Source organism: Nematolebias whitei, chromosome 15 (genome assembly GCF_014905685.2).
Source record: "Nematolebias whitei isolate Nwh7 chromosome 15, NemWhi1, whole genome shotgun sequence".
NCBI classification, from domain to species: Eukaryota; Metazoa; Chordata; class Actinopteri; order Cyprinodontiformes; family Rivulidae; genus Nematolebias; species Nematolebias whitei.
Genome location: NC_056512.1, coordinates 38568742 through 38584353, shown reverse-complemented (window position 1 = coordinate 38584353; position 15612 = coordinate 38568742). Strand labels below are relative to the sequence as shown.

Below are 15612 nucleotides of genomic sequence, written 5' to 3'. Positions count from 1 at the left end.
TCTATTCTATTCTATTCTATTCTATTCTATTCTATTCTATTCTATTCCATTCCATTCTATTCTGTTCTATTCTATTCTATTCTGTTGTATTCCATTCTATCTCACAAAGCAAATGAAGATCTCTTAACTCTTCTAAGTACAGTACTCAAAAACTTCGGTAGATTAAGTACATGTACGTTTATTTTTCTGAAGTTATGTGAAATATAGAACAACTGAATGGAGTTTGCTGTTATTTTCAGACATACTTTCCTGGATTTCATTGTACAGTGTTTCCGTTTGTCAACTTTTCAAATGCTCAAATTTGCATTTTTAAGCACAGAAAATGATCGTTCAAATGATTGGCCGTAGGTGTTGTGTTCGTTTTTGTTTTTAAACTTGACACGAGCTCTCCTGGTTGGCTGGTCGGTCTTAAAACTCCGCCCTCTTTGCAGGTTTGAAGACGATTGTCGGCGCTCTCATCCAGTCAGTGAAGAAGATGGGCGACGTCATGATTCTGACCGTGTTCTGCCTCAGCGTCTTTGCTCTGATTGGACTTCAGCTTTTCATGGGAAACCTGAAACAGAAATGTGTTCTGATGCCACCGCTGAACACGTCGGCCGAAGCCCTCAATGCCAGTTTCTATGGCAACGACACCTACGACAGCAACAGCACTCACTTTGATTACGACAAGTACATTAACAACCCAGGTAGCTTCAGCTGAAAGTTAGGATTTTTTAAATTATATTAATCTAGTCCCATAGAAACAAACTTTAATCTGTTTTTCTTTGTAACAGAGAATCATTACTACCTGCCAGGACAACTTGATGCTCTGCTGTGTGGAAACAGCTCTGATTCTGGGTACCTTTAAATAAACATCATTATTATTTATTTATTTGTTTTGTTATATTTTATTGATGATGATGTTTTGTTCAGAGTATGTCCTGATGGATACATCTGTCTGAAGGCCGGGAGGAACCCAAACTACGGCTACACCAGCTACGACTCCTTCAGTTGGGCATTTCTGGCTCTGTTCAGACTCATGACCCAGGACTACTGGGAGAACCTGTTCCACCTGGTCAGTATCAAACTAGTCCCATTTCAGCAGCTTGTCTGAACAGCAGAATGTCCAGCTCATTTATTTTTACCTATTGTTTAGCTGGTTTTAGCTTTTAGCTTATGATCCACTCATTTTAACTTAACAAAATTAGTTTCCCAACTGAGTGTGTGACACTTGAGTTAGGACCCAAATAGACTCCAAGGGGAGACAGGAAGGTAAAGTTTAAGTTATTGTTTATTTGTCATATGAAGGTCAACACAAGGTCAACAAATCAATGAAATGCGCAGGATGAGAAGAACCGCCTCGACTCCCCCCCACCCCCCCAAAAAGAAGAAAGAAATACCAAGAAATACAAAAGCATGCAACATAAGTACAAAACAAAGCACCAAAAAGGGAAAAAAAAATGCAACATCTACGAGGTCCAAAAGGAATATAGTAAACAACATGGTAGAATACAAAAGTGCATGTAGGATGAATCGGTACAAACAAGTCCCTCACAGGCAGTAACGCTGCTAAATGCACATGATACATGTTGTACACAACATACACCACACAGGTTGTGTGACAGGCCACTGCACAGGCAGTGAGATGAACTGAACCATGACTGCAAAGCAGCGACACACATGATACAGCCACATCGTGCAGCAGCAGCAGCAAACATATTAGGTGTACCAGATGTGACTCAGTTCTGTTGAGCCGGTGGATGGAGAAGTCGTCCGGAGCCACAGCACAGTCGGGGATGGACAACTCCAGCCGTGATTCCATAAAGGCAAAGACACAACTGCTCCTTATGTTCCACTCGCAATAAATCAGTGTACGCAGGTCATCCAGTTCACTCCTCAGAGACTGAACGCATGAAAGCAGGACCGAGGGGGTTTGTTGTGTCTCTGGCGGGACCTACACAAAACACCAGCTCGCTTCCCTCTCTGTGGTTTCCTCTTATGGCACCCAAGTAAACAAAGGACCCAGGATAAAATGTTCACTGTGGAGTCCCCAAAAGTCGGCCCAAAGTCCCCACTCATTGACGATTGTAACTCCAAAAGTGTGTTGCGGTCATACCCGTAGTGTTTAGTGCAGTGAAGGTGCAAAAAGTCAACACAAAAACAACAAGGAACCAAAAAAGTGTGAGTCAAAGTGATGCGCTCATTAGTGCTGCCATGCTGCGGCACACGTTGATGATGAGGCGAGAAAAAAAGAAGAAAAGTGAAAAAAGGGAAACTTTTCCTTCTACCGCTCGTGTGCCTCTAAACCGTCTTCGACTCGTGTTTGTGTGTTTGCAGACGCTGCGAGCAGCAGGTAAAACCTACATGATCTTCTTCGTGTTGGTCATCTTCCTCGGTTCGTTCTACCTCATCAACCTCATCCTAGCTGTGGTCGCCATGGCCTACGCTGAGCAGAACGCAGCCACCATAGCTGAAGCCAAAGAGAAGGAGGAGGAGTATGCTCAGATCTTGGAGGCGCTGAAGAGGAGAGAGGAGGAGGTGCAAAGTGATGGATGGAAACATTCAGTGTTGCTCAAACATAACACTGAACATTTGTCTTGTGTCTTTACAGCTGGCAGCCAACGGGGCGACACTCTTAAAGAAACAAGACGAGCAGGAACACGCGGCTATGAATGGTACGCTGACACACTGACCTTCTTAGTCCACAGACCCAGGCACAGTTTGGTCCTCTCAACCAGTCCAGACATATAGCAACCCAGGATCTGTTCCTCTCCACTGTTGCCTCTGTGCTGCTCAGGATGAGGCACTGAACCAAAGTGAACATTTGACACAATCTTCATCCCATGAACTGAATGAACTTGAACTGAAACTTGAATTGAAAACCCCTGAATTTCCCTTTAGTTCTGTATTTGGTGGTGTGACGAAAACATTGTGATTCGTGTATGAATGGATCTTAAAATTGAAATTCATATGGGTCATCTGTTCATCTCCGTCTTCAAATAACCCGGGTAACGAACAATTTCCTCACTAAGCAGCTTTTTTTGTTTCAGACTTCGAGGAGGACCAGAGGCCATGTCCTCCATGCTGGTATTCATTTGCTGACATCTTCCTCAAGTGGAACTGCTGTGGCTGTTGGAGATGGCTGAAACAACTGTTGTACACCATCGTCATGGATCCTTTTGTCGATCTCGCTATCACCATCTGCATCGTCCTCAACACAGTCTTCATGGCCATGGAGCATTACCCAATGACCGTAGAGTTTGAGGAGCTGCTGAGCATAGGAAATCTGGTGAGTGACAAACCGAATAAACTCATTGGGCATATTTATGTCTGATGATCCAATGATATACTAACACCGTCATTTATTTAGCCGACTGAGCTTTTTTCAGTTGTTAAAATGAGTCTGACCTCTGACCTCTGACCTCCAGGTCTTTACAGGAATCTTCACAGCTGAGATGGTCCTCAAGCTTCTTGCGATGGACCCATATCACTACTTCCAGGTCAGAGTTTCCCTCTCAGAGGTTACAGATTGCTAGACGGCTGTATTCATAGTTACCACACTGTGTTGTTGTCATGGTTGCAGGTTGGCTGGAACATCTTTGACAGCATCATTGTCACCATGAGTCTGGTCGAGCTGGGTCTGGCTAATGTACAGGGTCTGTCTGTGCTTCGCTCCTTCCGATTGGTCAGTCTTAAGGACAGCGTTATTAGAGACAGGTGCATCACCTGTGTCCTCCTCACCTGTCCCTCCTGTCTCATCTTCTGTCCAGATGCGAGTGTTTAAACTGGCCAAATCGTGGCCCACGCTCAACATGTTGATAAAGATTATCGGGAACTCAGTGGGGGCTCTGGGGAACCTGACGCTGGTTCTTGCCATCATCGTCTTCATCTTTGCTGTCGTTGGCATGCAGCTGTTTGGAAAGAGCTATAATGACTGCGTCTGCCGCATTTCAGAGGACTGCGAGCTTCCACGCTGGCACATGAACGACTTCTTTCACGCCTTCCTCATCATCTTCAGGATCCTGTGTGGCGAGTGGATAGAGACCATGTGGGACTGCATGGAGGTTGCGGGTCCAGCCATGTGTCTAATCGTCTTCATGATGGTGCTGGTCATTGGGAACCTGGTGGTGAGTCTCTGCAGTTTGATAGTGTCTGGTTTTCTGCTCTAGTTATTAAAATCTCAGACTGGGGTCATGGACTTGCCTTGTTTTAGGCCCGGACTGTGTTAGAACCCTTGTCCTCAGGTCCTCAGTTCCTTTGTGTGTCACCTCCCTTATTTCAGGTCCTGAATCTGTTCCTGGCCCTGCTGCTGAGCTCGTTCAGTGGTGACAATCTCTCAGGTTCAGAGGATGAAGGAGAAAACAATCTGCAGATCGCCATCAACCGGATTAGCAGAGCTGTGGCCTGGATCAAGGAACATATCTGGGCTCTGCTGGGGAAGAAGGCAACGAAGAACTCAGACCACACGGGTGTGCACAGATTTGGTTTGTAGGTTTTGTAGTTAAAATTTAAACGATTCATTATGCATTTGAAATTAATCTTTTCAGCTGAAAAGACAGAGGAAGACGATGCAATGAAGGAGGTTTTACCTCTGACCGTGGTGACCTCAGAGCAGCCAATAACACAAATCACAGCTCCCAGCAGTAACCCAACCAGCTGCTATCAAAGCATCGTATCCCTGAAGGTCCCCATCGCTAAGGCTGAATCTGACCCCGAGACATCTGAAGATGATGAGGACGAGGACGTAGAGCAGCTCTCAAAAGTAACATCTGTTCTTTTCTCTGTTTTTTAATTTAGTTTGTCCATTCTGTGGTACGTCAAGCAAAATAAGCCATCAGCAATAGTCAGCCATTGATTACTGGCATGGTTTGTGTTGATTCTGTACTGCTGACAGTTGATCTGCTGAACATGTTTAGGGCAAGGAATCGTCAGTCTGCAGCACTGTGCAACAAGCTCCTGAAAAGAGCGAAGAAAAAAAAGAAGATGAAGATACTCCTGAGGACTGCTGCACTGAAAGTATGCACACACACTCGGGTTAAAGCTGCCATAGGCTGGACAAAGATCTTCACAGTCTCAACTTCCTAAGGCTCCATCCACATGGAAACAGTGTTTTCTGAATACACAACAGTTGTTTATCATTTCAGCCTTGCCACCACACAAAAACAGCATTTTGGGATCTCCTAAACCAAGGTGTCCAAACCTTTTGTCACACTACTTCAATTTAAAAGTATTTGTGAGCCACAGAAATGTGAATGTGTGATTAAACTAATATGTATTAACTGTCAACAACATAAACAGACTATGTTTAGTGAAAAGACCAAAGTATATTGGAGATCCAGAACATGAAAAGCGTTGCAAACATTTACTTTATTGAAATAAAAGCATTCAATTCCTTTGATTTGTTGGGTTATTGGGGGTTTGCTGGGAACATACTGTACATTTTGGTCTTTTCTCTGGAACAAAATCAAAATATGGATGTCCTAAAAGTGTGGTTGAATTGAAGCACTGAAAAACTGAAGCTAGCAGTCACTGAAGTGTTTTGAAGAGGAATTGGTGAAGGTGATCAAACTGTGCCCACTCCATATTCCATTAACTCCTGTGGGAACCCTCAGGGCCTTCATCGCCTTCAGAGAAGGCCTAAGTTCAAATATCTCATTGGTTAGGCCTCAGCTGTTTAGAGAAGGCAGAACTCTGTAGGAGGAATTTGTTTAATAACTGACAGAAAAATTAACCAATCACAGAGTTGATGTAGAGTGGGAGGGACCAAAACACCCTGAGCCTTCGGGAAGGCCCTGCAAGGCTTTTTTGTTTGTTTTTATCATGTCAAAATTTGTGATGCATTCAACTGCAAACTATAAATTCAGCATTCCACACAAAAATTGTAGTTACTCTAAAAAAATTAGGTTTAAATATCGTGTTTATGTTTACATTAATAATGTTCAATATCAAAGTTGTGTTTTGGTTTCATTATATGATGACATTTTACAGAAACAGTAAGTTCTGTGGGTTACTATTAAATTTCAGTGTGAATAATTTAAATTGTTCTTGAAGGTAAGAGATTGGGCGAGCCACGTCTCCTTCTGGGTAGTCCTGACACTGAAATGGGCGAACACTTTCAGGTCGTGTGTTCAGATGGGTTGTTCTGGTTTTTCTGTTTAGTGTTCGGCGTTTATGTTCAGGCTGAGTGTCTGTAAAGAAACGACGCCATGAATCAGATGTTGTACTTCATGTATAAAAAGAGGAGACGCCCCTCCTGTTAACAAGTCACAGATTTGTGAAACCAAAAGTATAGGGATATGATCGCACCGTCACTCTGCGTCTTTAACATTAGCATTTAATCGGATGCAACGATGTTACACCCTAACTTATGCCCCATCGCTTATAGTCATGATTCACACGGCTTCACTCCATAGTCATTTGAAAAATTTAAAATTGAGTTGATTCAAACATTTGCTGTCTGTGTACGTTTTGTATTTCAGAGTGTTACAGTCGCTGCCCATGCCTGGACATAGACACATCCCAGAGCAGAGGAAAGATGTGGTTTAACCTCAGAAAAACCTGTTTCTCCATCGTAGAGCACAACTACTTTGAGACATTCATCATCTTTATGATCCTGCTGAGCAGTGGAGCTCTGGTAAACAATATACATTACCGAGTGATCTTTTTTTTATTTTGAATTTCTTCAGACTGCTCAACAGTTGATGTTTTACTTCTTTGTCTTTAACAAACTTTTCATTGCTGGCTCCTGGTTGGCTGCGTTTGTGTGGCAGAAGAACAGCAAACTAACAGACCTCCGAGCTTTAACCCGTTGGTTGGCATGACTAACTGTGACTACTAACATGGCTGCTAAATGCACACAGGTGAGCATTATCTCTCTACCTTTGTTAACTACACTGATTAAAGACAACAGAGGAAACAATGGTAGCACCACGACCTGAAATGTTGGCAGAAACTTGAACGCTGAAGCAGAAACTGAAAAAAACCTGAAACTGTATTAGAAAAGGCAGTTGTTGTGTCGGGGCAGCAGGAAAACCAAAAGGCAAACTTTAATGGGAGCTTGCAGAGAACTGGTGGCAGAAAGTATCAGAATTTAACAGTAAATTACAGAAACAGGAGTTTAAATATGATTCAATGAGAGTGAACAAGTGAGCTGACAATGGATGGGTAACAGGTGGGCGCAGCTGAGGGGAACAATAAGAAAATGAAATAAAATCCAAAAAGTAAGAACATTGTATACATACTGAATACAAGAAACATCACAAAATAAAGGTCAATGTTACAACGTGCACACAGCTCGATGGGTTCCAGAAATTACTTCCTGTTTACTGCAGTAACAGCTGTGGAATACAACTGCCAGATGTTGGTCTGTCTGTAGCTGTTGGTCTGTCTTCAGCTGTTGATCTGTTTCCAGCTGTTGGTCTGTCTTCAGCTGTTGGTCTGTCTTCAGCTGTTGGTTTGTCTCCATCTGTTGGTCTGTCTCCATCTGTTGGTCTGTCTTCAGCTGTTGGTCTGTCTCCAGCTGTTGGTCTGTCTCCAGCTGTTGATCTGTTTCCAGCTGTTGGTCTGTCTCCAGCTGTTGATCTGTCTCCAGCTGTTGATCTGTTTCCAGCTGTTGGTCTGTCTTCAGCTGTTGATCTGTTTCCAGCTGTTGGTCTGTCGCCAGCTGTTGGTTTGTCTCCATCTGTTGGTCTGTCTCCATCTGTTGGTCTGTCTTCAGCTGTTGGTCTGTCTCCAGCTGTTGGTCTGTCTCCAGTTTTTGATCTGTCTCCAGCTGTTTGTCTGTCTGTAGCTGTTGGTCTGTCTCCAGCTGTTGGTCTGTCTCCAGTCTTTGGTCTGTCTCCAGCTGTTGGTCTGTCTTCAGCTGTTGATCTATCTGCAGCTGTTGGTCTGTCTTCAGCTGTTGGTCTGTCTTCATCTGTTGGTCTGTCTCCATCTGTTGGTCTGTCTCCATCTGTTGGTATGTCTCCAGCTGTTGGTCTGTCTTCAGCTGTTGGTCTGTCTTCATCTGTTGGTCTGTCTCCATCTGTTGGTTTGTTTCCATCTGTTGGTCTGTCTCCAGCTGTTGGTCTGTCTCCATCTGTTGGTCTGTCTCCAGCTGTTGGTCTGTCTCCAGTTTTTGGTCTGTCTCCAGCTGTTGGTCTGTCTGTAGCTGTTGGTCTGTCTCCAGCTGTTGGTCTGTCTCCAGTCTTTGGTCTGTCTCCAGCTGTTGGTCTGTCTTCAGCTGTTGATCTATCTGCAGCTGTTGGTCTGTCTTCAGCTGTTGGTCTGTCTTCATCTGTTGGTCTGTCTCCATCTGTTGGTCTGTCTCCATCTGTTGGTATGTCTCCAGCTGTTGGTCTGTCTTCAGCTGTTGGTCTGTCTCCATCTGTTGGTCTGTCTCCATCTGTTGGTTTGTCTCCATCTGTTGGTCTGTCTCCAGCTGTTGGTCTGTCTCCATCTGTTGGTCTGTCTCCAGCTGTTGGTCTGTCTCCAGTCTTTGATCTGTCTCCAGCTGTTGGTCTATCTGTAGCTGTTGGTCTGTCTCCAGCTGTTGGTCTGTCTGTAGCTGTTGTTCTGTCTCCAGCTGTTGGTCTGTCTCCAGTCTTTGGTCTGTCTCCAGCTGTTGGTCTGTCTCCAGCTGTTGGTCTGTCTCCAGCTGTTGGTCTGTCTGTAGCTGTTGGTCTGTCTCCAGCTGTTGGTCTGTCTGTAGCTGTTGGTCTGTCTCCAGCTGTTGGTCTGTCTTCAGCTGTTGATCTATCTGCAGCTGTTGGTCTGTCTTCAGCTGTCGGTCTGTCTTCAGTCTTTGGTCTGTCTCCAGCTGTTAGTGGGTCTCCAACTGTTGGTCTGTCTTCAGTCTTTGGTCTATCTCCAGCTGTTATTGGGTTTCCAGCTGTTGGTCTGTCTTCAGTTGTTGGTCTGTCTCCAGCTGTTAGTGTGTCTTCAACTGTTGATCTATCTGCAGCTGTTGGTTTGGCTCCAGTTGCTGGTCTGGCTCCAGATGTTGGTTTGTCTCCAGCTGCTGGTGTGATTAAGAAGAATCTAATGGTCATGCATTTAAAACAAAGTTACAGATGTTCTGTCTGTTGATCAGCTGTTGTTCACTGTCAGCTGGCAGAAAACATCTGTCCAGGTGATGACATTGATCTGCGTGTTAACAGGCATTTGAGGACATCTACATGGAGCAGCGTCGGGTCATCAAGGTCATTCTGGAGTACGCAGATCAGGTGTTCACCTACGTGTTCGTGCTGGAAATGCTTCTCAAGTGGGTTGCGTATGGATTTAAGACGTACTTCACCAACGCCTGGTGCTGGCTGGATTTCCTCATCGTAGATGTAAGAACATGACAAATGACGGAGATCAGTTATTTTTACAGTCAGTTTTTGTTTTCTTGTTATTGGTGTCCACAAACCAAAACTTTTATCTTACCTGTAAAACTAACTTAAACCCTCTTGGTTTTCTCCTGTTTTGATTCATGTTTCAGGCTGAGAAGTAAACAAAAGCCTTTACTTCTTTTATTGTTCAAAGCAAAACAAGTCCAAGCTTTTATATACTCTGACTCATCTGCATTTACAAACTGGTTTCAATTGGATCAATGGTTTAACTGAATAACTGGTTTGGTGCAGGGCTCTTTGTCCTCCTGACAGCAGAGGGCGCTGCTGCAGAGAGATGAAACCATCTGGTCACCTGCAGGATGAACATCTCCAGATGATTCTGATTTTTTACAGGTGTCACTGGTGTCTCTGACGGCAAACCTCCTGGGATACTCTGAGCTGGGAGCAATCAAATCCCTGAGGACTCTGAGAGCACTGAGACCCTTGAGGGCCCTGTCTCGCTTTGAGGGCATGAGGGTAAGACAGGTGTCAAAGATGCTGACAGACAGGTGTCTGGTTCGTGGTTTCACTGTCTGTGTCTGTACCTGTGGCAGGTGGTGGTGAATGCATTGGTTGGAGCCATCCCCTCCATCTTCAACGTCATGCTGGTGTGTCTGATCTTCTGGCTGATCTTCAGCATCATGGGCGTGAACCTGTTCGCAGGGAAGTTTTACTACTGTTTCAACGAGACGTCAGAGGAGCTGTTCACCGCTGACCAGGTCAACAATAAGACCGAATGCTTCGCTCTGATTCAGGAAAACTTCACCGAGGTCCGCTGGAAGAACGCCAAGATCAACTTTGACAATGTGGGGATGGGCTACCTGTCGCTGCTGCAAGTGGTCAGTCTCTGGTCTTCACTGGGTCCCTCATCAGGTTGGTGTTTTCTGGTTTCTGAACAGCTGGGTCTTGTTTTTTGTTTAGGCCACCTTTAAAGGCTGGATGGACATCATGTACGCAGCAGTGGACTCCAGACAGGTCAGAACTGCTCATTCTGTCACCAGTACCAGTACTTTCAAGTTATAACACTAGTTCTGGTATTAATACATATTCTGAAACTTGTGCTAACCTTAGTACTAAAACCAGAACCATTGCTGGTCTGGAGACGAATCCTGATCGTGATAAACTCGACCCTGGTGCAGTTTTTAACATTTTAATCATAAGAAGAAGAAAACGATTGCACATGTCTGGATGCTGACTTGTCTCTGGTTGCCATGGTTACCAAATGTAGATACAGTCACAGCCGGTGTATGAGGACAACCTGTACATGTACCTGTACTTTGTTATCTTCATCATCTTTGGCTCATTCTTCACCCTCAACCTCTTCATCGGAGTCATCATCGACAACTTCAACCAGCAGAAAGCTAAGATAAGTTTCTCCTCGCTGAAACCAGAACCCTGCTGGTGACGAGCACGATTCAGCTCCTCGCTGTCAGTCAGTTAACGTGTCTGTCTGTGTTTACCTCGGAGGGACGGACATCTTCATGACTGAAGAGCAGAAGAAGTACTACAACGCCATGAAGAAACTTGGCTCCAAGAAGCCTCAAAAACCCATTCCTCGACCCAAGGTCTGTTGAGTGACCACCTGACAAACTTTATTCAAACAAAACGGTAAACACCAGTGTGACATCTTTTATTAAAATGATTTTAATATTTCTGTTTCTGTCCGCTCAGAACAAGTTTCAGGGTCTGGTCTTTGACCTGGTGACCCAGCAGGTTTTTGACATCTTCATCATGGTGTTAATATGCCTCAACATGGTGACGATGATGGTGGAAACAGACGAGCAGAGCGCTGAGAAGGATAACATCCTGTACTGGATCAACCTCGTCTTCATCATCATCTTCACCTCAGAGTGCATTCTGAAGCTCATCGCTCTCCGGCAGCACTACTTTGCTGTTGGTTGGAACATCTTTGACTTTGTGGTGGTCATACTGTCCATCATTGGTGAGCAGGTCCTAAATTTAACAATAAATCTGGGATTTGCTTTGATCTCACAGTTAAAAAACATATTTTCTTCATTCTCTGAAGACAAACGGTAAAATGCTTCTTTCTGTGGATCACTCCATCACTCCCTTCTTCTCCTCAGGTCTACTTCTCGCGGACATCATAGAGAAATATTTTGTTTCGCCCACTCTCTTCCGTGTGATCCGATTGGCTCGGATCGGTCGCATCCTTCGCCTCATTCGTGGAGCCAAGGGAATCCGAACGCTGCTGTTCGCCCTGATGATGTCACTTCCTGCCCTCTTCAACATTGGCCTCCTACTTTTCCTCATCATGTTCATCTTCTCTATATTTGGCATGTCTAACTTTGCCTACGTAAAGAAGGAAGGCATGATCGACGACTTCTTCAACTTTGAGAACTTCGGGAACAGTATGATTTGTCTGTTTATGATCACCACGTCAGCGGGATGGGACGGTCTGCTCAGTCCTATCATGAACACACCACCGGACTGCGACCCGGACTTTGAAAACCCAGGCTCAACTGTCAGAGGGAACTGTGGCAACCCTGGTGTGGGGATCGTCTTCTTCACCTTGTACATCATCATGTCCTTCCTGGTGGTGGTCAACATGTATATCGCCATCATATTGGAGAACTTTAATGTGGCCACAGAGGAAAGCGCTGACCCACTGTCTGAGGACGACTTCGAAATGTTCTATGAAACCTGGGAGAAGTTCGACCCAAAGGCTTCACAGTTCTTACATTACAGGTGAGTCTTACCTGCAGTGAACCTGGAACTTCCTGTCTGAGTATTCAGTCTAACACGACTCTGATGTGTTTCGCAGCAAGCTGTCAGACTTGTGTGACGCTCTGCAGGATCCTCTGAGGATTCCCAAACCCAACATCGTCAAGTTAATCCAGATGGATCTGCCCTTGGTTCCAGGAGACAAGATCCATTGTATGGACATCTTGCTAGCTCTCACTGGAGAGGTGATGTCTTGTATGTTGTCATAATTACGTCATGTCACGTCATGATACATGCTATGTGACTCTATGCTCTGTTATGCTTACAGGTTTTGGGTGACGCAGTGGCGATGGATGCTTTGAAGACCAGCATTGAAGAGAAATATATGGCCAACAATCCCTCAAAGGTTTACTTTGAATCTTTATAATTCTGTCATCAAATCCTCATTAAATGGGCTTCAGAATTTCAGGAAAACACAAAGACCCTCAGATATTTGTGAATTTTTTTAGGGAGATTACTGTAATGTATAATAATCATAAATCACATGCCCTTTGTCTTTCAGAAGTTGTATGAACCAGTAATTAGCACCCTGAGGACAAAACAGGAAGATGTTTCAGCGACAGTGATCCAGAGAGCGTACAGGAGGCGCCTCCTGCAGCGCGCCATCAAACTAGCATCCTACAAGTATAGAGAGAAGACGAAGGGACGGCGAAACGAGCCGTCCCCACCAGAGACTGAAGGACTCATCTGTAGGCAAATCAGTCAGCTGTACGGAGACAATGAGACAGATTCTGGTGTTAGACATGACGACTGTCCCATCCAGGTGGAGCTTCAAAGGGAGTTCCTCCTCCACTCCGCTCCTCCGCTCAACGACCAAAGTTTTCTGAAAGAGGACAGTCTGAAGGAGTCAGTTGTGTGATTTAAAAAGATGAGGAATGTTTTCTGTCAGAGGAGCAACAAGCCTAACCTGACTGTTAGCTTTGACTTTTCTGAGGAGTAAAATATCACCAGAGATCTTGCAGATCTAACGCCACTGAAGCCTCTTAAAGCTGCCGCTCCATCTGCGGTGTTTGGTTCTTAACTTTCTAACAGAGCTTTTCCAGAAAACATAAACTTTTTGATGAACTTCTAACTCCAACAACTTTAATCTGAAGACTCCTAAACTCAACAGCTTCAATATAGACTTCTAAACTCTGCTTCAATCTGAAGACTCCTATACCCAACAGCTTTAATCTGAAGGCTCCTAATCTCAACAGCTTCAATCTGAAGACTCCTAATCTCAACAGCTTCAATCTGAAGTCTCCTAAACTCTGCTTCAATCTGAAGACTCCTAAACCCAACAGTTTTAATCTGAAGACTCCTAATCTCAACAGTTTTAATCTGAAGACTCCTAAACCCAACAGTTTTAATCTGAAGACTCCTAATCTCAACAGCTTCAATATAGACTTCTAAACTCTGCTTCAATCTGAAGACTCCTAAACCCAACAGCTTCAATCTGAAGACTCCTAAACTCCGCTTCAATCTGAAGACTCCTAAACTCTGCTTCAATCTGAAGACTCCTAAATCCAACAGCTTTAATCTTAAAACTTCTAAACCTTACACCTTCAATCTGAAGACTCTTCCTCTTTTTCTTTTTACCTCCAAGCGACACTAGAGGGCAGTTCAACACAAAATTGGAGGCTTCTGAGGAACAAACCTCCTCTAGTTTTCAGCTCCAGTCAAACCTGGTCAGATGTCCTTGAAAACAGTCTGTTTATGTTCAGAGTCTCAGATTAAACTGAAACTCTGAGCTCCACCTGCCTCAGGTGGAGGAGTTTACAAGTTTCTTGGCCCCGAGGCAGACCCAGAACTCTCTGGTTGGATCCACTCTGGTCTGGGGATGCCCTGGGACCCCCCAAGAGGAGCTAAAAGGGAGGTCTGGATTTCTCTCCTGGAACTGTTGCCTCTGTGACCTTATTTCAGATTAGAGGTAGATTATTGAGATTAAACTGAAACTGGTCACTGATTGTTTATCTGGTAAAAACTGAAACATTTAATCATTTTTAGACCGAAGGACTGAAAGTTGGATTGTGTGTCTATAACCAGTTTAAAGCTCCTGATTGATGTAAATAAAAGTAACTAACAAGAGATTAACATTTCTGTCATCATCCCAAAGGGCCAATCAGAGGGCTGTGTTCAGACGTGTATCAAATGTTGTCATCTTAACACAAAATATAACAACAAAACCGTGTTCTGGATTCTAACTTGGATTAGAACTAACTTGGGTTAGTTTGACCATGTAATATAGTCAGGGTTTGGGGTGGGGGGGTCCCATGTAACCACAGATCACGATGTGACATGTTTTCATATTAAATCCATATTTGCTCTGGGGTCATTTTAACTGCTTATTTTAGATTTATTGCGGATTACTGTATGCTCTCATTGTCTGGCACTGGCGTGACGATGAAGTGAGTCAACCAGTGGGAGCTGGGACTCGGTCTGTCAACAGCCAATCAGAGCAGGTCAACACAACAGGTGTGAATCGGTGAGGACAGGTGTTAAACACAGGAAACTGGACTCAAATGGACCTAACCAACAAAATCACATCACATGAATGTTGTTACAAACTGTTTCTACTGAACAATAAACTTTTCTTTCACAGCATCTTTTATGAAGTAATAATGATGGAGGACATTGTAGAATTGTTTTATGTACAACTCTTTAGCTTGTTGTTCCTGTACAGACTAAACCTGCAGCTGTTTTTGAAAATAATGTTGCTTCACCTGTTTTCTGGTTGATTCATTGTTCAGAGCGCTGGATTTTAAATCTCTGAACGTTGTGATGGCCACAAAATCCAGAACCATTAAAACCTGTAACCGTTTGAAAGAACATTTCAGACGTGTTCCTATTAAAGATCTTGTAACAACCCATGTGAATTTTCTGAGCTTCGGTTCGGCTGCAGAGTGAAGATAAATCTGTTTCTGTTGTTAAGTCTGGATCAGAAATGGGAGACGACCAAAGGTGGTAAGAAACAAAAGGTAAGAACTCATTTTAAGAGCAGCAAAAATTGTGCAATTCTCAGTTTATCTGTAATGCAATTATTGCTGTGCAGACAATGACATCACATGTCATTTACTCCTGCAACAAGAAAAACACTCAGATCAATTTTGGACAAAGGTTAAGAATGTTTTTATTGTGCTTTATTATTATGGCTGAGAACGTTCTGCCCCGAGAACGAGAAACTTGATTATCTCCCAAAACGCTCATCTCGAACCGAGGGATGTCTCTTTGATGCCCATGAACCATATGTTTGTGACGACAGAGTTGTGTGTAAGAAGAGAGCAGCTGGCTTCAAGGATCCCCCCCCCCCCCCCCAATGAACTCTGCTGAGCTGAAAATGTGATAAAAGTCAGCAGATGACACGGCTCACTGCTCATTCCTGTGACCGGTCTTCATGCATGTATGTGTGTATATGTTTGTGTATTTGCTCCTGCAAGTAAAATGTCGATCAAAAATCTTCGCCTGCCGTAACTTGTTGATGTTCTGAATAAACAACGTTAGAGATATGTATACACTATATATATATATATATATATATATATATATATATATATATATATAT

The 15612-nt window shown here is 43.9% G+C and overlaps 1 protein-coding gene across 1 annotated transcript in view; it reads left to right on the top strand.

Annotated features, from left to right (window-relative positions):
* Positions 1 to 13413, top strand: part of scn4ab (sodium channel, voltage-gated, type IV, alpha, b) — a 21312-nt gene extending 7899 nt beyond the window's left edge. The window contains 24 exon segments of the mRNA XM_037689193.1: positions 432 to 686; positions 774 to 837; positions 913 to 1054; positions 2317 to 2517; positions 2591 to 2654; positions 3030 to 3268; positions 3408 to 3479; positions 3563 to 3664; positions 3750 to 4106; positions 4262 to 4448; positions 4527 to 4741; positions 4896 to 4995; positions 6459 to 6613; positions 9117 to 9290; positions 9684 to 9806; positions 9884 to 10168; positions 10251 to 10304; positions 10558 to 10695; positions 10790 to 10894; positions 11001 to 11271; positions 11414 to 12035; positions 12112 to 12256; positions 12340 to 12417; positions 12574 to 13413. Of these exon segments, the coding sequence (XP_037545121.1) occupies positions 432 to 686; positions 774 to 837; positions 913 to 1054; positions 2317 to 2517; positions 2591 to 2654; positions 3030 to 3268; positions 3408 to 3479; positions 3563 to 3664; positions 3750 to 4106; positions 4262 to 4448; positions 4527 to 4741; positions 4896 to 4995; positions 6459 to 6613; positions 9117 to 9290; positions 9684 to 9806; positions 9884 to 10168; positions 10251 to 10304; positions 10558 to 10695; positions 10790 to 10894; positions 11001 to 11271; positions 11414 to 12035; positions 12112 to 12256; positions 12340 to 12417; positions 12574 to 12930 (4505 nt within the window). The 3' untranslated portion in view covers positions 12931 to 13413.
* Positions 13414 to 15612: the final 2199 nt, after the last annotated feature.